This window comes from Gymnoscopelus microlampas, assembly GCF_963454915.1.
Source record: "Gymnoscopelus microlampas genome assembly, chromosome: 23".
NCBI classification, from domain to species: Eukaryota; Metazoa; Chordata; class Actinopteri; order Myctophiformes; family Myctophidae; genus Gymnoscopelus; species Gymnoscopelus microlampas.
In genome coordinates this window covers 21,506,959-21,530,860 of record NC_139960.1, presented here as the reverse complement: position 1 = coordinate 21,530,860, position 23,902 = coordinate 21,506,959, and the positions used below count along the sequence as shown (strand labels likewise).

At 40.3% G+C, this 23,902-nt stretch overlaps 1 protein-coding gene across 1 annotated transcript in view; it reads left to right on the top strand.

The window, feature by feature from the left end:
• LOC311039748 (ankyrin repeat and BTB/POZ domain-containing protein 3-A) overlaps positions 1–23,902 on the top strand; it is a 182,527-nt gene that overhangs the window by 146,783 nt on the left and 11,842 nt on the right. Inside the window, exons 4-10 of the mRNA XM_084049710.1 lie at positions 839–1,046; positions 6,396–6,548; positions 10,876–11,041; positions 15,327–15,416; positions 18,638–18,739; positions 22,105–22,198; positions 23,691–23,826. Of these exons, the coding sequence (XP_083905836.1) occupies positions 839–1,046; positions 6,396–6,548; positions 10,876–11,041; positions 15,327–15,416; positions 18,638–18,739; positions 22,105–22,198; positions 23,691–23,826 (949 nt within the window). The remainder of the gene's footprint in view (positions 1–838; positions 1,047–6,395; positions 6,549–10,875; positions 11,042–15,326; positions 15,417–18,637; positions 18,740–22,104; positions 22,199–23,690; positions 23,827–23,902) is intronic.

Sequence of the window (23,902 nt, the reverse complement as noted above, 5' to 3'; positions counted from 1 at the left end):
TTACCCTACCTTTAAATAATACAGTCAGTATTAGGTTTTCCCATTAACTTGGAACCTCCAGCATTCCACCAAACCAAGTAAATAATTAGATCGATAAAGTAATTAATTATCCTGATAAATTAACCCTGCAGGTCCAGGTCTGCATTTTTGCTCTCAGAACAACATCACTATTCTAAAATACATAATAACCACTTCAATAAACCTAAGTGGAGTTGCCAAATCTGGGCTGAAACAATTCCAACCTTATAAAATGTCACTACTTATAGACTTACACTATAATTATGTTGAGGCAGGCAGGTATCGATTTTCACCTTTTTGAAAATTCCTTATTTATTTTTTCATCTCTAAAACACGACTTTGGCAATTAGGTTTACAGTATGTTGTATTCAAACAAATCATTGAACATTAAGTCAGAAATATACTGTTGTGTCCTCAAGGCATTATCTATACATTTCAGCAATTAAAATAAAACAGATTAATTTAATACAATGAATTGAATTTAAAATATAAGCCAGCTGTAATAAGTGTTACGTGGGCCTGTGCATGAGTGAATGAGTCAGGTACAATATGTGAGTGACTTTTTGAAGAGCATTTGTCTTTTTGTCATTAAGAATGTCACGCGGAGCTATAGCGCAACGTTGCAGCTAAAACAAACGAGTGTTCTGAACATGACTCTATAAGACTTAAGGTATAATGACCAAATACATCCTCCCCCTGTGTCTAAGAAGAGCTTTTTTAATTTGTGTCACTTTAAAATAGATGCTGCATCTGTGTCACATCATCACGCCTGCACGTGCGCTTGTTCACTGTCTTGTTTGTGCAAACTGTCTCCCTCCAGGTGATTTGGTGTCCCGTGCCATGCACCACCTGCAGCCGCTGCACATAAAGAACCCCACTAATGGCACACCTGTCCACCAGAAGGCCACCGGCCCTGTGCACTGGGAGCCGGAGGCCCTTTACACGCTCTGCTACTTCATGCACTGTCCGCAGATGGAATGGGAGAACCCCAATGTGGAACCATCTAAAGTCACCTTGCAAACTGAAAGGTGAGTGAAACCTTTCTTTACTTTTTTTCCCTTACATTTTTTATCCCACGATTTTGTGACCCTTTTTTCACCCGGTGCCAATTTTCTAAGTGATCCTGGGCGCTACACTCCCCCGACTAGCCTAGGGAGCCCAGGGCCGAGCTCATGCCTCCTTCAATGCATGAGAGCCAACTGACCTTCTTGTCACCTGACAGGGGGGAGTTTCCCCGGTAGGACGTAGCGCATGGAAGGAACATGTTATTCCAACCAGTTCCCTTACCCTCCGTCTAGAGCAGTGGTTCTCAAACTTTTTCATGTCAAGGAACTCCCAAATTGACACTTATTAGCCTGTGGACCCCCATTTGAAAATATATGCCAGGGACCCCCATAAGAGAAGATTTTTACAGCTCTAGCAGTGATTGTCAACCATTTTAATTTCAAGGACCCCCCAGTTTGACATGCATTATTAGGCTACGGACCCCCATTTAATGGCATTTATATCTCTGGGACCCCAATTTATATTGTAAAATCAATGTTAATGTAACTTAGAGAGTGTACAAATGGAATGGACCTGTTAGGGTCCATTTGGTACACACTCTGATACACCTTACTCCTTATACACATAAGGTCCATTTGGTTCCTAACTATCCATCATTTAGCTGGGGACCCCCTGGAACTCCCTCAAGGACACCTGGGGGTCCCCGGACCCCACTTTGAGAACCAATGGTCTAGAGTTCGACACCTACGTGCCACCGCCAATGTGACTGATATGACCATATATGGAGATCTGTGTGTCTGCCAGTCCTTGTCCCTTTTATGGCCATATATGGAGATCTCTGTATTTGTCAGTCCTTGTCCTTTTCATTCCCATACATGGAGATCCATGATATCATCAGTATTTGCCTAATTGGCCATATATGGGCATGCTGATATAACTATTCAAAGAGCCAAATGTATAGTGAATAATTAAAAGTAGATGAAACAAAGCCTAAACAAACAAAGGACGTTGTGGCGAACCTTGTACTGAAATTTGACATGTTCTTGTTGTTGAACATAGCTTCCATACATAGCATCCAGTTTAAAACCCTGGTGCTAGCCTATAGGGCAGTGAAAGGAACAGCTCCTTCTTACCTCCAGGCTATGGTCAATGCTTACAACCCTGCCCGACCACTTCGGTCTGCCACCTCGGGGCGACTGGTTGCCTCGTCGCTCAGTGGTCCTTCTGGCCGATCTACACAGTCACGGCTTTTTTCTGTTCTGGCCCCACAGTGGTGGAATGAACTCCCCACTGATGTCAGGACAGCAGAGTCACTGCCCATCTTTCGCCGCCGGCTCAAAACCCACCTTCAGGAAACACTACCCTTCCTCTTCGCCTTGCCTACTTGTTGTCAATTAGTTGCATGAGTTCTTGTCTTATTGGATCTTGTTTATTCGATACTTATTTGTTTTAGCTCTTCCTCATTTGATTTTCCTATTTGTCTCATCTGTTTAAGAAAGTAGGTAGCTGATATATTGCACTTTTACTGTCTTAGTTGCTAGTTTTAGAAGAGAATGCACTTAAGACTTCTGGTGATTAGTAGTTTTGTTCCCTACCTATGTTGAATGCACTTATTGTAAGTCGCTTTGTCTGCTAAATGACTGTAATGTCATGTAATGTAATAGCTAAACAATGTAAATAGGAGGACAGTGATAACAGGACACAAAAGGAAGCGCTGAATTTTGTAGTAGTACAAGTTGTGCTAGCTTCACAAAAGCACCCTCCTTTTCCTGCTATTTGTGGGCACATGTGGGTCCTTTCAGGCACTTTCCCATTGTCAGTTCATGGTGCATCATCAGTAGAAGTACAACGATTGAATGACCTCAAGCACAGATGGTCCTACATTCTTCTTCCCAGAGGCGAGTCTGAGACATACTGCGTGGGTTGGTACTGCTCGTCCTGACTCTCTCCTAGTCACTGCGCACGTTGATCGAGCCCAGTGGGACTGATGGACACATCCTCCAAACTTCTCTCTTCTCCACTGAGAGGGGATAAAATGCTGTTGTGGTGACCCCGGGCAGTGTGGAGAATGCTGGACTGAGAATGACATGTCAGCAGGCTTTCTGGTCCCTCGAGAGAAAATGCTCTATTTAGAATTCTGCTCAAAGACTGTGGAAGAGAACATAGACACAGTTGGATAACATAGAGGGATGACAGAGATACACAGAAAGATTAAAGGGAATACAGTTGTCTTTGAGGGTTTTATTATTTTATGTCGCCTTGTATTAAGTGAAGATTTGGGAAGGGAATTGCGGCAATGGATTTGACACTAGAGCATCAGAGCACATTAAACAATATCCCCCTTTTGATGTAACCTTGAACTGAAACCAAAAAATGGCCCATTTTGGCTGAAAATAAATCTAGTTTTCGAGTGTCTTTACGAAACTCCTACTATAAATGCACAAAATATCTTTCTTTTTTTTTTCATTGTTTCCTACTATATTCGTGGCCATGCAACTTCCACTTAGTTCACAGCCCAGATTAGAGGACTATGAGATGACCATCCTTCCAAACTCCACTATAATGCTGTGCATAGAAATAGAGTCCTGCCATGCAAGTTATGTTTTCCTATTTTGCATATTGATATTCTTGACATATCGATTTTTATTGTAGGCTACTAGAGAAGGGTAATATAACATGAAGACTGTCAAATCACTTAACTCGTTTTGGTATAATTGGCAGAATCCAATTAACACAAACTTTGGTTGTGTTTGTTTACAGTATGTGCTGAAAGTGTGATTTTGAGACCTGTTTCGCCAGGCAATGAATGGAATCTTCCGGTTTCTCGCTCATGGAGCAGACAAACAACAAATAAAGATCAGATATCGATATTGTAGAAGATTAATTACATCTTATAGTTTGCTACAGTACAGTTCAAATATATTATGCAACTATACAGCTAATTCTAATCTATTCACTTGTTTCACCCAGGTATTTACTCTAAAGAAGTAATCTTTACACAGCTTGTGTGTAATGGCTCTCACCGCTGGCCAGCTGGCTCTACCACTGGATGACATAAACCAGCAAAGTTTCCCTTCCAGACTGAGCCACTCTTTCTTTGAAACCCAGAATGGGAAATATTTCATCAAACATTCGTTTTATCGCTGAGAATTCGTTTTATTTTCTGAGAAAAGGGAGGCCTGGTCACTATACAGTCAAATTAGTCAGCTGAAGATGCTGAAGGAGCCTGTGGTTTTGTTTTTGCCAGCGTTTGAATTACTGACAGACAGTAGGTGTAGAAAGAGTAATTGTTTGTTGCGCTATGAGGAAACTGGTGCCCAGAAAGTTGGCCAGTGAAACACAATGATGCATCATGGTTACAAATGGATTCATTAGGTGTATGGCTGGACGGTACTTAACTCCTTTTATTCAGATAAGCCCTCGTGCATTTGGGCTTTTGGAACAATCTATAAGCTCCAATCAAGAACCTTTCACTTTGCACAAATTAACGTTCTCCTTCACACAGAGAAATATAGTCTTTAACAAGGGAGTTTTATAGTGCTGTTTCTTTATCGACAGACTCCTGCTTTTACTATTATTGTGGTGAACTATATATAAGATGTGTTTATTCCCTTTTATTGCAGAATAAAGATAAGAGTAGTATTTCTGCCTTATCCAACACCATTACTGTACAACGATGTAAGCCTGATTATTAGTCTTAGTAAGTATTGAATAGTAAGTGGTGTGCTGGATCTGTGAGGCACTGTAAACTATGGCTATAACGGGAAGGATTTTGACGAAAATGTCTCAAGAACATTTGGTGCTATAGAATAGCTGTATTATATTTATCTCTTTCACCTTAAATAGTTCGGTTCACATTCATCTGTCAGTTTGGGCAATTCAAAGTCTCGAGTCATCCCACTGGAGCTGGATATTGTGGATAATAATTGCATGGAGATGTGAGCCTTCTCTACTCCCTTCTCACTAAGTTAATAAAAAATGGCGTAATAAATCCTGCTCTCTGAGGATGGCAATATATTATGGCATCATGTCATAATTAGAATTTCAGGAAGGGGTTGACATAAAGTTACACAGTGGCACAGAGAGAAAGGATGCAGGCAGATGGTTATTAGGTAATTTACAGGATGGGTGATTAGAACAGGTACACTGTCTGGTATAAGAATAAATAATAATAATAATACATACGATTTATACAGCGCTTTTCTTGGTACTCAAAGTCGCTTTACAGAAACAAAATAAAAACAACTTTATTAGGAAAAACTAGTTAACCCATTAAGACCTGAAGCCGATTCTACATGTCTCCTAAATCCCAACATCTTTCTGAAAAACGTATGTTTCTATATCAGTGGTTCTCAAACTTTTTCATGTCAAGGACCCCCAAAATGACCGGCCAAAAAGTATTTGGCCGCCGACCCCCATCTCAGAATATGTTGTTCCAGGGACCCCCAGAAGCAAAGATTTGAGTTACAAATGTTCGATTTAAAATAATATATATTCAAAGATTTGCACACATTTTCACGTTTTTTCAAAAATAGCAGATCTACAAGCTCGTAGCGCGGCACTCGGTGCCGCGCTACGAGCTTGTAGATCTGCTATTTTTGAATAGCCAAATTGTAAAATAATGCTTTTTAGCTCAAATGAAAAAGTGACACAGATGCGTTCCTGGTCTAAGTGGGTCGGGATTTATGTAGGGAATGCGAGTCTGAAAAGGTGGGGTTTTGAGTGTGGTTTTCAACGTGGTGAGGGTGGGTGCAGCTCTGATGTGAGCTGGGAGTGAGTTCCACAGTGAGGGGGCGGGGCCACCGAGAAGGCCCCCGTCACCCAGGTTCGCTTGTTTGTCCTGGGGATGTCCAGGAGGTTGGCATCACCCGACCTGAGGGAGCGGGAGTTCAGAGAGGTAGCAGGGGGGCCCGGTTGTAGAATAAATGATGAAATATGAACGTGTCAACTGGGGAGGACTCATTACTGCTTTTGATTAAAGTAGCTAATAACAGCATTAGGGCTTCAACTTTGCAGCCTCGAGGTCTCAATCTCTGCGGTCCAGACTAACTGAGTTGGAGATTATGAATATTTAGTCAGTGGAAATTACGTTTTCAGTCATCTCGAAGGCTATCTTTAATGAGAAAGTTTGTAGTTATTAATGTTTGGGTTCAAAAGTTATTTTACTTGAACTGTTAGTAGGGCCCGCTGAATGTGTTATGACAATACTATCAGATACAACAAGTTTAAAGTCACTGTGATTTATTTTCTTTTAAGTACTATTTTCTTGCACAGTTAATTCCGGAAATCAACACTCTGTCTGGATTTTGTTGTACATGTTGCTGTTTTATCCCTTACACTTTGCACTCTGATGAGCTGTGCTCCCCCTGCAGGCCCTTTCTGGTATTGCCCCCGCTGATGGAGTGGATCCGGGTGGCAGTGGCCCACACAGAGCACCGGCGAAGCTTCTCTGTGGATAGCGACGATGTGAGACAGGCGGCCAGGCTTCTCCTGCCTGGGGTGGACTGTGAACCACGGCAGCTCAAGTATGGACATGATATTCCTTATCTCAGTATCTCCCACACACTCTCTCTAATGCTCTGTCTTCTCCCCCGTCTTTCTGTCAGTCTGTTTCTCTTTCTGTCTCAGCCTCTAACTCTTCTTTGTCTCTCTCTCTCTCTACGTTTCTCACACAACAGACAAACATGCCTACATGCATGTGTGTGTGTGCGCGCGCGCGCACACACACACACACACACACACACACACACACACACACACACACACACACACTCTCTCTGCATGTTTCTTACTTGGTAGTTCATTGATCTCTGCTGGTGCTAAAGGGAGACTGCCAGCTCATTTAATTATCTACAAGCTCGTAAGTGCTCGCTCTAAAAACAAAACATTGTTAAGTTAAAATGAAACGACTAGGATATCTATTGAAGCCCATGTTTGCCAATGTGGAAAAATGTGGTCCGGGAAGTCATTATAATCAGAAATGTTCTCAAAATAATGATTTAGTATGCTAAAATAATGAGAAACCTTCTCAAAATAATGACTTAGGGCCCTATTTTCGGCCCGGCGCAAAGCGGCACTGGTGCACCGTAATTTCCAAGCGATGCATTTTCAGACCATGCAGTATACCCACATTGTTTAAATTCCAAATTATCTTGTGCCTTTTTAGCACCCATGGGTTGCTCTAATGAGATGTGGTCTGGATAAAAACGGGGTGCACTGGTATCTTACGCACAGACTTTGCCGCTTTGCATTTAGACCAGCTTTTGTTTGGTCTTAACTCTGTCTCAGTGACAGTGCTGCCCACGACATTTCCTTACTATTTAGACAGTGTATCATTCGGACTAAGATGCACCTAGGTAGTTCACAATGTGAACTACCTAGGTTCTTTAATCCTATTAAAAACAGCCGAGCAGTGCGAGACAGAGATCTTCATAGATCGTCTACTGTAAATAGGGTCCTTTTACAGGGGTCATCAGTTTGTCCCTACACAGACAAATGTGGCTGTTGCTAAACTTTACTCAAATACAATCTGAATAAAATTGCTAGTATCTCACCATCATGGTCTTGAGTTATCCAGAATGTTCATATTCACGTGAGAACAACTGGCACTCTCATCAAGAAGACAAGTTGCCTGCTGTCCATTGTTGTGTGCTAGCCTAGGACACAACAATTATGGTGACTTATTAGTGCCTGTTTCATATTGCATGCATGCATTTTGATGTTCGATAGCATAATTTATGTGCAAATCCTTTATATTGCACAGGCTTTGATTTTGAATTTGAGAAAATAAGAAGTAGGTATTCCAGTGTGTGTTCTGTTCATGGGGCCTGGCACAGTGTCTTTGTAAGAAGAGTAGGCTAGTGTTGAAAGTGTTTGTATGAATGAAAGGTTTTGATTCGTTGTTTATGTTTGAGTACCTGGCTGATAAGAGCACAGGCTCTTATGGTGTGTTTGTGAACCATTAGTGGATAGATTAATCAGCCAAGGACACTTGAGTGACTGAATGAAACATAAAAGCTACAAGTGGATGTAGATGGAGAATTATTTCTTGGGTGTGATTGACAAACTCCACTCGAAACTAAAATACGCGACTGTATAAAAGCTATGTGTTTGGAAATGGATAATTATTTCTTTGGTATGATGGACAAAGTCCATTCAAAACTCAATAGCTACAAACGGATGGAGAGAGATGGAGAATTCTCCCTTTGATGTGATGGATGAACTGCACTCAAAATTCATCTGTTGTGCTATGTCATAATGATGAGTCCAGTATACTACTGGACTCCTAATGTGGCATATTTACAGTACAATGATTGTAAATATGCCACATTAGGAGTCCAGTAGTATACATTTAGGGCTAGGCCTATGTTTCTGGTAATGTTATTGTCTCCGTCAGGCACAAGGTGTGGCCGAGATTCCATCCTGATTGGCTAAGATTGCCATCTAAAGTTTGCAGGAGTGGCTCGTGTTGAACAAAATGCCTCAAATCATACAATAAATGCAGCGTCCGACTGCCGTGAAACTTTCACACATTCCCACTAGGCCGAGGAAGAAATGCCACCCTTTTCACATTGTCCTGTTATAGCGCCACCAGTAGGCCGATTTTAGCAAAACACATTTTTTTATGTACTCCTACAAATTTTGTCCAAACATCACGGAAATCGGTACACATTATCTCTATAGTCAAGTGATCAAGACGGAGCTGTCCGATTTTCCATATTCCATCATGATTGGCGAATTCCGAACATACACAATAACCTACCTGACCTGGCGGAGACCTATGTTCTGAGGAGCACTTTTTCTAGTTGGCTGCCCATTTTATACGTCTTTGGCTAAAATAAAGTTTTATGAAAATGTCCATCACAAGCTGGCATGGTAATGACACCTGGGCCTTTAGTGTCTCAAAATACCTCTCAAAATGAATTAGTTGGGTTGATCCTTAAACTCCATCCCAGAACACATCTTTTCCCTGCTCATTCTATTAGCCTCAAGTGGCTCACAGTGGAGGAGAAAGTATATTAAAATGCGTATGGTCCACAGGATTGTGAACAATGTGGTACCCAAATAGCTATGGAATTACTTTTCTAAGGTTTTTGATGAACTCGGTTCACCAGAGGGAGATCCGCAGAATTTGTACCTACAATAGCAGATTCAAAAGCTGTATGGGAAATGACTCTTTATACTCTACAGCAGTTTTGTGGAATGAGTTACCTGCAAGCCTTAAAGGGATATTTCACTTAAAAAAAAAAAAATGGGGTCATTTTATCGTCTATTCAGGCTTTTGGGAGCACCCCGGACAGTTTTTAAGTTGCTTGATTCAGTATTACGATATTTGATATTCATTTTATCAGACACGCCCCCTTCCTATACAAACCCATTGTCTTCAAACTCCATTTTTACCATGTTAGATTAATCGGAAACACCCGTCCTTGGTTCTGGTTTTCAATTACCTTTTTCCTTTATTTGTAATAATGTAATTTTTGGGGGAAAATGAAAAAAATAAAAATCTAAATACAATTTAAAAAAATAATACAATAAATGAAAAAAGTAATCGAAAAAACACGGCCCTCTCGTGTATTAGGAGGGCAGGATGAGTCACCAGAACCAAGGACGGGTGTTTTTGATTAATCTAACATGTTAAAAATGGAGTTTGAAGTTATAATGTAATGACACTATGACAGTATCTTTCTTTTTCTTTTTCTTTCATCACATTTACAGAATTGGGCTTCCATAACTATCAGGCTGCTTTTGTTATATTATTTCAATATGTCGAGTTTCAATATGTTGAGATTGACAGCTATTTCAAGGAACACAAAAAAATACCAAGATGACGCAATGTGTTGTCGATCATTATGAAAAAACAGCATTGTTGTTGTGATAACCTACAAACATGAGCCACAATGTGAGCTTAACAGCTATTTGTAGCATGGTAGATAAATGTGTTTACCGCACACGCACACATGAATATGTTTTTGTAACCAGACAAAATGACTGACAGCTGAATGTTTTACATCAGAATAGCCACTGTAGTGAAGCAGAGGAATGAAAAATACAAATATGAAATTAAACACTACCATTTGCAGAACGATCTTAATTGACTTTGAATTAACACATCTCAGCTCTTGAAATTGTTTCTCAAAGGTGGGTCCCTTACTTCAATTTATTTTACCAAGATATGTTTTTTAAAGGCCAGAGAAACAATATTTTCAACCAAAAATAACTTGGTGTAACTCAGGCCTGTTTCACTAAGAATAGAGGGTTTTAGTGGTAAAAGTGGTTTCTCAGATCAGTTCTCCGACTAATCACAGTCATGCATGTGGTGCATGCAGGGGTCATGAATATGTCCGTACACGGACAAATGTGTCCGTTGCAAAGACTTGGTCTTGTCCGTGGCATTTTTTTTTCTTTTTACACACCATTATAATATTATATATTATAATATATTATAATATTATAAATATTATATATTTTGATCATAATATCCAATTACTGAATGTTAAGTCTCCAGGTTTTCTTCAGAATATGTATGACACTGATTTACTAAAGACACCATGGCACATTAGGAGTCCAACTAGTACTAGTGGTTCTCAAATGTTTTATTTGCAAGGACCCCCTTAACTCTGAGAGTGTACAAATGGAACCAAATGGACCCGTAAGGGTCCATTTGGTTCCATTTGTACACTCTCAGAGTTACAGACCTGTTATGGTCATTCAGGGCTAGCTCTTTATGTGTTTCTGGAAATATTATCGTCCGCTCATTTTGTATGTCTGTGGCAACAATTACATTTTGACAAAAATGTCCACCATAAGTCAGCATGGCGATGACCCCTGGGTGCACGTCTTCCTCTCCAGGGCGGACGATTGTTTCTGCGCCTCCAGGAAGCTGGACGCAGCCTCCACGGAGGCCAAGTTCCTGCAGGACCTGGGCTTCAGAATGCTGAACTGTGGGAGAACGGACCTGGTCAAGCAGGCCGTTAACCTGCTGGGCCCCGATGGTATCAACAGCATGAGCGAGCAGGTCCGACACCTACACACTCATGCACGTCATTAACACAGCGCACACCTACACACACAGGCAAAGTGGAGAATTATACCCGCCACCAGCCACATGCATTCATAAGGTTAATTACTAAACATGCCATCCAAGTTCACACGCTTGCTGGGCACAGGCTGTTCACAGTGAGTAATGGAATGTGCTATCTTTTTATGCAGTGCAATTTACAATTTAGGCCTTTAGCATACGTTTTTATCCAGAGCGACTGTCAATAAGTAAGGTAATCACGTACATGGAATGCAGAGAGACAGCGTAGCGCCTCAAGAAACTAGGATCCCAGGTAAACCATCTTGTCTAAACAACAATATACTACTGTATGAAACTATAGGATATCTAAACAATTAACCTAGCATCTGTTTAAATAACATGCTATCTAAATGACATTCTTAACGTTGTGGTCAAGAAAACAAAACGTAAGTAACAAAAACGAGTAGCTAAGATATGTCTGCATGGTAGCCATATCTTGATCAATCGCTATTCGCTAGCATCAATCGAGACAGATGAGTGCAGCGCTGGTATCGTCCAGTGGTGGAAAAAGTACTCACATGTTTTACTTAAGTAAAAGTATCAATACTGCAATGTAGAAGTACTCTGTTACAAGTATAAGTCCGGAATTCAAAATTTACTTGAGTAAAAGTACTAAATTATTGGTATCAAAATGTACTTAAAGTACCAAAAGTAAAAGTACAAAAATGTTTGAAAATAGCAGATCTACAAGCTCACAAGTACCTCAAAATTGTACTTAAGTACAGTACTTGAATAAATGTACTTAGTTACTTTACACCACTGGTATCGTCACAGTTGGTACTTACACTGAATGATGTGAGACCATGAGTGCAGCACTGGTATCGTTACGGTTGGTACTTAGAATCTATAATCTCAGGTAAATGTCACCTCTCATCATTTTAGCTCAGAAAAGATGGTAAGCAATTGCCATAACCTTGCTCTTGACATCACAACCCTTATTACCTTGCTGCCAAGTGCCAACACAGATGGGTTGGTCATTTGGGTCAATAAAACCCGGTAACTGTGTCCAGGTGTTAATGTCATTTGGGTTTTCCACCTTCCTCACTCAATGGAATGATTGGTTATTCCTTGTGGTGCCAAGTGGAATAGCATATGTGCACTGGTGGAAAGTAAGTACATTCTCTCAAGTACTGTAGGCTACTTAAGTACAATTTTGAGGTACCTTTACTTTACTTCAGTATTTAAGTATTTAAAATGTTCAATACTTCTACTCCATTACATCTCAAGGGTAAAATGTACTTTTTACAATTATTTGAAAACGTTTGCTACAATTTACTTTGCAGATTTAGATTTGTATTACAAAACGTACAGCAACCAATTAAGCCTTATTTTAAAGTTTGTTTATTCGAAAATAGCCGATCGGCTATATTAAAAAAAACTTGGACAAATTCTTTAAAGTTTTACTTTAGCTTTTGTGCTTTAAGCATATTCTAATGCCAATAGTTTTCACCTCAAGTGAAATTCTGAATGCAGGACTTGTACCTGTAGCAGAGTATTTCTACATTGTGGTATTTCTACTTTTAACATCAGAGTACTTTTTCCACCACTGCTCTTGTGCAATCTGACTTTCCGTGGTCAGGAAGCTGTGCCCGTATACGTTCAATAAAATGCACTCCAAAGTCTATAGGATTTTCTTTAACCTTTGTTAATACAAAGCTGTTCTTGTCATCCTAATAGGCCTGCATTTTCACCTTGTTTCATGACATGCAAGTCAGCAGTATTGCTGGCAGGTCAATGTATTCCTCAGTATGAATATGAGCTTTGAAAGGCCAGAACAGAATTAATGTTTAGTAGTAGTTGTGAATATGACATAATAGTGTTGACTGACATTTCCCTCTTAACCCTTTAAGACCGGGAACGCAGCATCTGTGTGTCATTTTTAGATTTCTTTGGGATATTCAAAAATAGTTAATAGTATATTTTTTGAAAAATCATGAAAATGTGTGCAAATATTTATTCCAAGATTTTCACGAATTTACACGATTTTTCAAAAATAGCAGATCTACAAGCTCATAGCGTGGCACTCAGTGCCGCGCTATGAGCTTGTATATCTGCTATTTTTGAATAACCAAAGAAATCTAAAAATGACACACAGATTTGTTCCCGGTCTTAATGGGTTAATGCCACTGGCCCACTGCTAATATAAATGAAAAAGGCAGCAGTCAGACACAGCACTTTATTTCCTTATAAAGCCAGGTAAATGGCAGTAAGGAACAAATGCCATTACCGGGGTGTCATAAGATCAGTGTAGAGTCTTTCATCACGCGTCATTTTGTACACACAGTAACTGGTGTATTTCATTATGGGGCAGAGTCCTTGATCTGCCTGTAGCTGGTTGCTAATTCACTGCATCAGTGTCCTGGGTTGTATTTATGAATGAATCACCACAAGAGGATAAAAGCTGTCGATATGGGTGAGTCACAAATGGACCTCTCTGTATCAATCCGTTTGTGGTGCGCACCGGCCCTGATCAGACGTATGATGCTGAAGTGTGGGTTTCAGGGGCTCATCAAAAAGAGACAGCTTTATGTGTCTGTAAAGGTGCACCGGTTGAGTCTAGCATCTATAATAATAAACAGGAATGTGTTGCTACCAAGAGTGCACTCAACTGGCTCCCTATTTATCCCCTCACTCTTGCAATAACAGTAGGTGATATATTGGTTCATGCAGGTTTCATCCTGCGACTTGGAGCAGAATGTGAGTAGGTGTGTCGAATTCGAGAGAAGGCTAATTGCATATGCTGCGGTGGTGTTATTCTTGGAGCGTCAAATCAACATCCGAACAGCGAGAACTGATTATCTAGAAGGAGGGATAATAATTAATAATTGTTTGTGGCAGGAAAACATTAACATAACTTAAATTACATTAGTGTATTTGTGTCAAACAATACAGTTTGTGCATCTAACCACTTTAACCCTATAAACATTGCAGATTGCAGATACAAGCATACAACACGTTGTTGTGAGCTTGTAGATCTGCTATTTAATATATTAAGAATATTGGAATATTTTTGAAACATTTTAACAACATAAATCTTGTATGCTACTCTCTTAAATCGCTATTTAAGTTCTTTAACAATATATCAATTATCTGGTTAATGTATTGTAATTTAAACGTAAGGATTTAAGTTTGTGGTTGGATAAAATACTTTTTACTTCCAAATATATATTATAAGTTTGGGTCCCAGGGAGACGTCAAAAGTCTCCTTTGTGGCTGGAGGTGAAACGTTTGGGAAGGATTGGATTAGAGTACTGTGGCCTCTCTGCAGTGTTGATTTAGTTTTAGTCATAGTCTTTTGAATACAATTCCATTTAGTTTTAGTCATATTTTAGTCATCTGAAATGTTTTAGTTTTTGTCTAGTTTTAGTCGACTAAATATCATCATATTTTAGTCGACTAAATCTACAGTCGATTTAGTCGACTAAACTGTATTTTGGCGGTGCCTTGATGGCGTCGTAATGGTAGATTTGACACTTGGTTGCGTGCTGAAAATAGCCGATCTACAAGCTCACAACGCGTCGCAACGCGACGCGTTGTGAGCTTGTAGATCTGCTATTTTCAGAGCGTAACACCCGAGCGCAACCAAACATAAAATGACTTGTCTTTTAGTTCTACTGGATCTCTTCTCCACTAGTCCCTCACTAACATGTTAGTCTAGTTTTTATTTGTTGACGAAATTGTCAATATATTTAGTCTTAGTTTTAGTCATCATAGCTTGGTTTTTATCTCGTTTTCGTCAGTGAAAAAAGGTAGTCGACAAACATTTTTCGTCATAGTTTTAGTCGACGAAATCTACAGTCGATTTAGTCGACTAAACTGTATTTTGGCGGTGCCTTGATGGCGTCGTAATGGTAGATTTGACACTTGGTTGCGTGCTGAAAATAGCCGATCTACAAGCTCACAACGCGTCGCAACGCGACGCGTTGTGAGCTTGTAGATCTGCTATTTTCAGAGCGTAACACCCGAGCGCAACCAAACATAAAATGACTTGTCTTTTAGTTCTACTGGATCTCTTCTCCACTAGTCCCTCACTAACATGTTAGTCTAGTTTTTATTTGTTGACGAAATTGTCAATATATTTAGTCTTAGTTTTAGTCATCATAGCTTGGTTTTTATCTCGTTTTCGTCAGTGAAAAAAGGTAGTCGACAAACATTTTTCGTCATAGTTTTAGTCGACGAAATCAACACTGCTGTGGCCTCTCTGTGTCTCTCTCTCCTCCAGGGGATGACGCCTCTCATGTACGCTTGTGTTCGTGGAGATGAAGCCATGGTACAGATGCTCCTGGATGCCGGGGCCGACATCAACAGTGAGGTTAGTTCTGACCAGATGCAGTGGTGGAAAGTAACTAAGTACATTTACTTAAGTACTGTACTTAAGTACAATTTTGAGGTATCTGTACTTTACTTGAGTGCTTCCAATTTCCAAAACTTTTACTTCTACTCCACTACATCTCAGAGGCAAATATTGTACTTTTACTCCACTACAATTATTTGAAGTTTGAAGTTACTAGTTTCAGATATCAATTATGATATTATGAAACATACATTAACCACTTTAGCCCTATTTTATACATACTGTAGGCTATTTGAAAATAGCCGTTCTACAAGCTCACAACGTGTCGCATCGCGACGCGTTGTGAGCTTGTAGATTTGCTATTTTCAAACCTTTTGTACTTTTACTTTTGGTACTTTAAATGCATTTTGATGCCAATACTTTTGTATTTTTACTCAAGTAAATGTTGAATTCTGGACTTTTACTTGTAACAGAGTATTTCTATATTGCAGTATTGGTACTTTTACTTAAGTAAAGAATTTGAGTACTTTTTCCACCACGGGTCACGTTATGTTGGATAATGCTTCTTCTTATTCTCTTTTTTTTGGGGGGGGGGTGGAGGGGGATGTACGATACATATAGCATTTGTTGATTTGTTCTGTATTGTATGTTTTAATGTTGCATTTCACAGCAAACTCCTCAGTGTTCTATACTGAGGATTTTCCTGTATAGTGAATACAAAGCTCCATCTTTTGTGTTGCTCTTTGGCTTTTCTTATCTGCTCTGGGCATGCTTTCTGTTGTTGTGGGGGCTAATTACATGAAGTGCACTTTAGAGCTGACAACTGGTCAGAAGTCATTGATCAATTCAGTAGCAGAGAAAATTGTCTGCAAGACATATATTTCACTGACCCGTCTCCAGTGGAGTGCCTTCTTTTCCTCACATTAAAGGGATAGTACACCCTGGACACTTGAATTCATGGATATTCTTTTGTTTTTGTCGCATTCCTAAGCCAATAATTTGATGACCAGCGGACCGGTAGGCAGTGGTTCCATTAGGAGACACAAAGGCAGTGTTGATTTTGACAGCACATTTTTATTCAGTTTTAGTCATAGTCTTTTGAATAAAATTCCATTTTGTTTTTGTCATATTTTAGTCGTCTGAAAGGTTTTAGTTTTAGTCTAGTTTTAGTCGACTAAATCTACAGTTGATTTAGTCGACTAAAATGTATGTTGGCGGTGCCTTGATGGCGTTGCAATGGCTGATTTTACACTTGGTTGCATGTTGAAAATAGCCGATCTACAAGCTCACAACGCGTCGCGAGCTTGTAGATCTGCTATTATCAGACACCCTAGCCCAACCAAACATAAAATGACTTTTAGTTCTACTGGATCTCTTCTCCACTAGTCCCTCACTAACATTTTAGTCTAGTTTGTATTTGTCGACGAAATTGTCAGCATATTTTGTCTTAGTTTTAGTCATCATAGCTTACTTTTTGTTTAGTTTTACTTTTTATTTAGCTTTCGTCAGTCAAAAAAGGGTAGTTGACGAACAAAAATATCCATGAATTCAAGTCTCCATTGGGTGACTAATCGATAGGAAAAAGTCATTTTGGGGTGAACTACTCTTTTAAACATTCTTTTAGAAGTTTTATACTGCAATTGAAGCTGCATCAATAGTGGATTAGTGGATTAGTGTGCACTGAATGTAACTTGCCGCCACAGACTTATGAAGCATGAGCTTTCATTACGCTTTAATTGATCGTTTATCACCCTTTCAGAACACCCACAGGGGTGGTCAAACAACATTCCTTAACAGCTTATCTAGAGTGGATTAGTTTGGATCCCGTTGTGTGTAGTTCTGATAGTATCTGCTGTGCAATAAGAACAGACAAGGGGAGAAATGCCTCATTGAACATGCGTCTCACTCATAGTGTCCCATGTTGTTGGCTGATTGTGAGAGTTTTATCAGTTGCGTGCATACATATGCATAACATTTTTAGCATGCACACTGCACAGTGAAATCCAGAGTGCTAATTTAAATCTGAAGGGGTAAAAATTTGACCCGTCCATTTTCACATTTTTACGTTAACCACTTAAGCCCTATTTCATACATCGCCGTATGGCGTTATCACGCAGGAGAAATAGCCGATCTATAAGCTCTCAACGAGTCACGATGCATTGTGTTGTGAGCTTGTAGATTGGCTATTTCTGCTTATTCCAGAAAAGATTGGGAACATTTTTACCTATAATGATGTGCCCAAAATAGGGACGGCTGAAGGTTGAAAGTGGTTGAATGAACACTCCAGATTTTGCTGTGTGGTGACTCAAAAGCAAAGCGACTGGCTGTAGTAAACATGTTGGATCAGAATAAGCAATGTTCAACGAACAATTCACCTAAAAACAATCCACATCAAGCAATGTTGTAATTACAAATAACTGAACATTCCGTCTATCATAATAAGTGGTGGTTTCCCAGTAAACACCCTGCATTTCTGGTGAAGCTACCAAACATGAATAATTCACATTTGGTATTCAGCACAATGAAGACAGATACTTTAATACTCCCTTCAGTGAAATTTAAAAAAGGAAAGACTGCAATATGAGAGGGCATTTTTTTTTGTTGCTTTTTTTTGTTATTGAATCTATGGATGATGAGTAGCATCTACAATTCATCATTTTAAAGCTACAGTAGAAAATAGGCCTCAAACTGTCTCCTAAAGTCTGTCTAGTTGCTTTGTTTGTGAGTCACCACTGCCCGTCTTGACAGCATCAGTAGGCATTGTCAATTGTCTGTTCCTCTTCTCAAATCCGTCTCCATTCAAATGAAGCACAATTTAAAAGATGGAGCTAGGTAGACAGACAGGATGCAGGGTGCAGGATGTGGTTAGGTTAGCGAGCGTTGCCTTAGTGAGACACATTCATCACAGTCGCACTTTTTACAGCGGAGGCAGTGTGAAATATGTGACAAGGACTGAATAACGAAGACGAACTCAAGCTGCTCGAGGTTTCCCTCTCTGCCATCTTGCCCTTCTTTGCTTCACAGTAAAGAAAATCCTCAACGTTAGATTAACCCTGAGTGTGTGAGAATGGACGGGTCCATTTGGGTCCATTTTTACACTCGAGAGTTACTCGAACAGACGATTTTACTGTGTTCTCTTTCATATTGCTTCTCGCTCCTTCTTCCCCTTCTCTCGCCCTGAGCTGTGAATGTTAATGGCTGTGTATCTCTCTCCCTGAACCTCACCTATGACTTCCCAGGTGCCAAGCACAGTAAACAAGCACCCCTCGGTTTATCCCGAAACGCGCCAGGGGACGCCACTCACTTTCGCCGTGTTACACGGACACGTCCCTGTTGTGCAGGTAGTGACGTTTATGACCTGTAATGCCCAATCTATGCTATGTATGCATGACAGCGTCGCGCCCCGAAAACAGCACACCTAGAAGCTCACAACGCAGTATATCCAGTGGTGTAAAGTAACTAAGTACATTTACTTAAGTACTGTTCTTAAGTAATTCTTTTAGGTATTTGTACTTTACTTGAGTATTTCCAATTTCCAATACTTTTACTTCTACTCCACTACATTTCAGAGGCAAATATTGTACTTTTACTCCACTACAATTATTTGAAAACTTTAGTTACTTGTTACTTTTCAGATATAAATTATGATATTATAAAACATACATTAACCACTTTAGCCCTATTTTATACATAGGCTATTTGAAAATAGCAGATCTACAAGCTCTACAAGCTTGTAGATCTGCTATTTTCAAACATTTTAGTACTTTTACTTTTGGTACTTTAAGCACATTTTAATGCCAATACTTTTGTACTTTTACTCAAGTAAATTTTGGAATTCTGGACTTTTACTTGTAACAGTATAAGTAAGTATTTCTATATTGCAGTATTGGTACTTTTACTTAAGTAAAACATTTGAGTACTTTTTCCACCACTGAGTACATCTATGACACGATGTGAGCTTGTAGGTCGGCTAATTTCAGAGCGCGGCGCCATCATGCAACAAAGTATTAATTGGGCTTAATAAACATTCAGCCTGTGGTCCTTGACCTGGCCTTTGCACCCAGAAAATGATTATAATGATGATGATGATGATGATGATGATGATGATGATTAGTATTATTATTGTGGTGCATTATGATAATGATTCTAGAAATGATACCACAGATCCTGTCTACTTTGCCTTGCTCCTAATCATCTCAAGTACCTCTGGAGAGGGATAAGCTAGACTGTTTCCCAATCAAGGCAAGGCTCTTCAGATATTTGTTTTCAATCATGCATGCTCTTAAGAGGTGTAAATGACTGACCTTGAGGATATTATTCACTGGGTTTGAAGCTGAAGATGGTCTTATAAGTGATCAGATATCACTTAAAGGGATATTTCACTTTCAAAAAAACTTTGGGTCATTTTATCTTCTACTCAGGCTTTTGTGAGCCCTCCAGACCGTTTTTAAGTTGCTTGATTCAGTATTTAGATATTTAATATTCATTTTATCAGACACGCCCCCTTCCTATTCAAACCCATTGTAACTTCAAACTCCATTTTTAACATGTTAGATTCATTAAAAACACCCGTCCTTGGTTCTGGTGACTCACCCTGCCCTCCTAATACGCGAGGGGGCCGTGTTTTTTTTATTACTTTTTTCATTTATTTTAAATATTTTTTTTGAAAATTAAAAAAATGTAATACGATAAAAAAAACAAAAACAATAAATGAAAAGATTTATCGAAAAAACACGGCCCCCTCGCGTATTAGGAGGGCAGGGTGAGTCAGGGCCGGCGCACCCATTAAGGCGACCTAGGCGGCCGCCTAGAGCGGCAGTTTGGAGAGGCGGCAAACAAAGTCGGGAAAAAAAATAATAATGATAATAAATCGGTAAAATCAGAATTAAATAACACAACCCTAACCTAACCCTAACCCTAACCCTAAAACCGAAATAAAGTAACCAAAGACACAAAAAAAAGTATCATAATCCGCCCAGCGCGCGCGCTTCGCAAGGGTCCCACGCACGCGCGCTGCGCGCATGCATCAAAGGAATCTCGCCTAGAGCGGCGATCAGCCCTCCACCGGCCCTGGGGTGAGTCACCAGAACCAAGGACGGATGTTTTTGATGAATCTAACATGTTAAAAATGGAGTTTGAAGTTATAATGGTTTTGTATAGGAAGGGGGCGTGTCTGATAAAATTAATATTAAATATCTAATGTCTATGTCTGGGGGGCTCACAAAAGCCTGGGTAGACGATAAAATGACCCAAAGTTTTTTTGAAAGTGAAATATCCCTTTAACTTGCTAGGTGGCTTTGAGGAATGTCAACATTTCGGAGCTTCGTTCCCCATTTTTGTATGCATTTTGTGACAGTGGAAACTGTTCAAATGGAGGCTGGCTGAAAGCACCACTGAGCATTGTATGCCGAAAAATCTATTAATCGGCACCAATTGCATTGAGCAGTTATTTCAGTGTTTGTCGGGGAGTGGAAGAGGATCAGCCACCATTTTGTTTCTTTGTTCAACACAAAGAGTATATCTCAAGTCATACAAGTCAACCCTAAACCCTGAGCTTCTCAGAAAAAGCACAATGCAACAAGTGCAACAACTAAAAAAATGCACCTCTCAGAGAGCAGATCCCGCAAGATCTTTGGGCTATTCAAAAATAGCAGATATACAAGCTCATAGCGCGGCACCGAGTGACGCGCTATGAGCTTGTATATCTGCTATTTTAGAAAAAAAAACGTGAAAATGTGTGCCCGCCGGGCTGCCTGCACAGGGCCGTGTCGGTCGCGGGATGCAGCCGCCAGAACACGAGGAGGCTGCAGGGTACGACAGACGGTGCAACTGTTTGTGGCACCCCCCCCCCCCCCTATGGGCAGAAATGAAAGCAGTTGAGGAGCGCTCTATAGAGGGCCGCTCTACATGCAATTGAAATTTGGATTGGATGGTGCGTTCACGATATATGGCATTTATTGTAAGAAATAGGCCCCGCCCACAAATTTGTGGAGGCAATTGCAGGCAAAAGGTAAGGAGTATCGAAACCATGTTTGACTGACGGTCATTGTCATTGACTCATGAGACCATTTTTCCCTAATTTGGTGGAATAAATTGCCTTTAGGCAGTTATTAGTTAGAGTTAGAGTTATGTGGCGCCTGAATTTCCCCCGCGGGATCAATGAAGGTTTATCTACTTATAGGCCAAAAGGTGAAGCAACCTGTTATAGTGCCACCATGAGGCTGATTTGAAGAATTTGGGGGCAGATCCCTTGGCCTACTGGGAGTGTGCGTGCAAAGTTTCATGCCGATCGCTCCAGCCGTGCCCAAGATTAGGTGGTCACAGACAGACAGACAGACAGACAGACAGACAGACAGACTCCTGCGAGTGAAAACATAATCCCTCGCCTTGGCCGCTCCGGCCGGGGGGGATAACAAGAACACTTAATGAGAAAGGATAGTTGATTCTCAGAGTGGGGCTGGAGGTGTTGCAGTGAGCTAATAGGTCTCCATCAGTTAAGATTTGCCATCTCGATAAGCCCGACTGTAACGCCTTTTTCATACGTTGTCATACCACCGCAGAGCTTTTCGAAAATAACAGATTGTCAAGTGACAATGGCCGCTCGATGAAGTATAAATTAGGCTTAAGATGAGGTTTCCTCTTGCCTGTTTTCTTTCTTTTCTCTTGTCTTCTCGCTCCCTCATGCCTCCTTCCACTGCTGCTTCAGTTGTTGCTGGATAACAGAGCCAACGTGGAGGGTGCTGAGCAGGACGGAGCCGAGAACTACACGGAGACGCCGCTACAACTGGCTGCTGCTGCGGGTAAGCACACCAAGGCCTCGCATCCAGCATTCGATTAGCTGGAGTGGATGAGGGGAGAAATCCACGCCTATTGCTTTTGATATGCCCCCTCTGGTCATTCATTTTTATCGGAATATGTTTTGTCCCGGCATGACTGCATTACATGCATGAATACATTGTATTCATGCATGTAATTCGGTCACGCATGGATAAAACATCCATACAGAACAGCTGAATGGACCTCCAAGCTCACAATGAGGTTGGAGGTCAAAAGGGTGTGGAGCCTGGAGTCAGCAAAACCAGCTAACTCCACCCCCCTTTGGTGGACTTAGCTGGTTTTTAATACTTTTCATTGGTTCAATATTTTTTTATCAACACACAGAGACAGACGTACTGATTTATGGGGGGAAAAAATGCAAAAGTGGAAAAATGGAGTTAGCTGGTTTCTGCGCGACAGCAACGATATGTATGTTTGATTCTATATATCACAAGTGAAACATTTAATTAAAACATTTATTTGATAACCACCCTATTTTAGGGCAAAATGTGTCAGACCTTGACCACGGTAACGTGGTGAAAGAACATATCACTGCTTTATGAATACTGTTCGCTCGCTCCAATTCATGAAATTATTAATACTGTGTAATGGTGAAATATGTCACAGCGTGACATAAAGTTGACATGCTGTTGCTATGACCAAGGGACAGTGAATTCAGTCTTTTAAATGCATTTTTGCTGTAGCAGATATATTAGTGGAGGATGAAATGAGTCACGGCCAATTTGATTGATTTCTTGAATAGAAAGCTTGTGGCTGGGGCTTTGTAGAAGCAATACATTATGAGAATATGGGCACATTTATTTAGCTTAACATTGACTTAGATTTCAGTGACAAAGGCACAGGAAAAATGTTTGCACGAGCATGATGTGTCTTGCGCCTTGAGTCATCAATGTCAATGCAACCACTGATTTATTCTCAACAGAGCAATGTTTTTTTCTTGAGACACTATAATAGGCAAGAACCTTGGATTGTCTTGTTTCTAGTAATGTTGTTCGTGCTCCCAAATATAACTGTCTGAAATCTTTGGAATATACATATTTCTTTTTTTTTATCTACCGCTCGTGCATTAGATAATTCATATTTCTGTGAAGGCTGATGCAGTGCATCAAAGATTAACCGTGACTCATTTTGTTCTCAACCCAAAAGTGCTATATAAATTACACCTTTCGCCACCCAATTTAATTAATTACCTTAAATTAAAATCTGCAATTCTGTGGATGAGAAAAAGCCAGAACATTTCTGATGAGTCACCGCTCATTGCTGCATGGCTGCAGAGGCTTGTGATGGACATGCGTCATATACTATGACGTTTGCTGAACAACATAATACTTTGGTGAACGTGTCCTGACATCTCTTGTTTAGATGCTGGATTTCAACTGAAAGGAATAAATAAATGGCCATGGACACGACAGCTACATTTATTCATTGCTGCTGTTTGTTTGTTGCTGTGGTCAGGGAACTTTGAGCTGGTCAGTTTGCTGCTGGAGAGAGGCGCAGACCCCTTGATTGGGACCATGTGTCGAAATGGCATCTCCTCCACCCCACTGGGAGACATGAACTCCTACAGCCTGGCAGCAGCACACGGGCATAGGTAAAACATGTGCACGCACGCACGCGCACCCACACACACACACACACACACACACACACACACACACACACACACA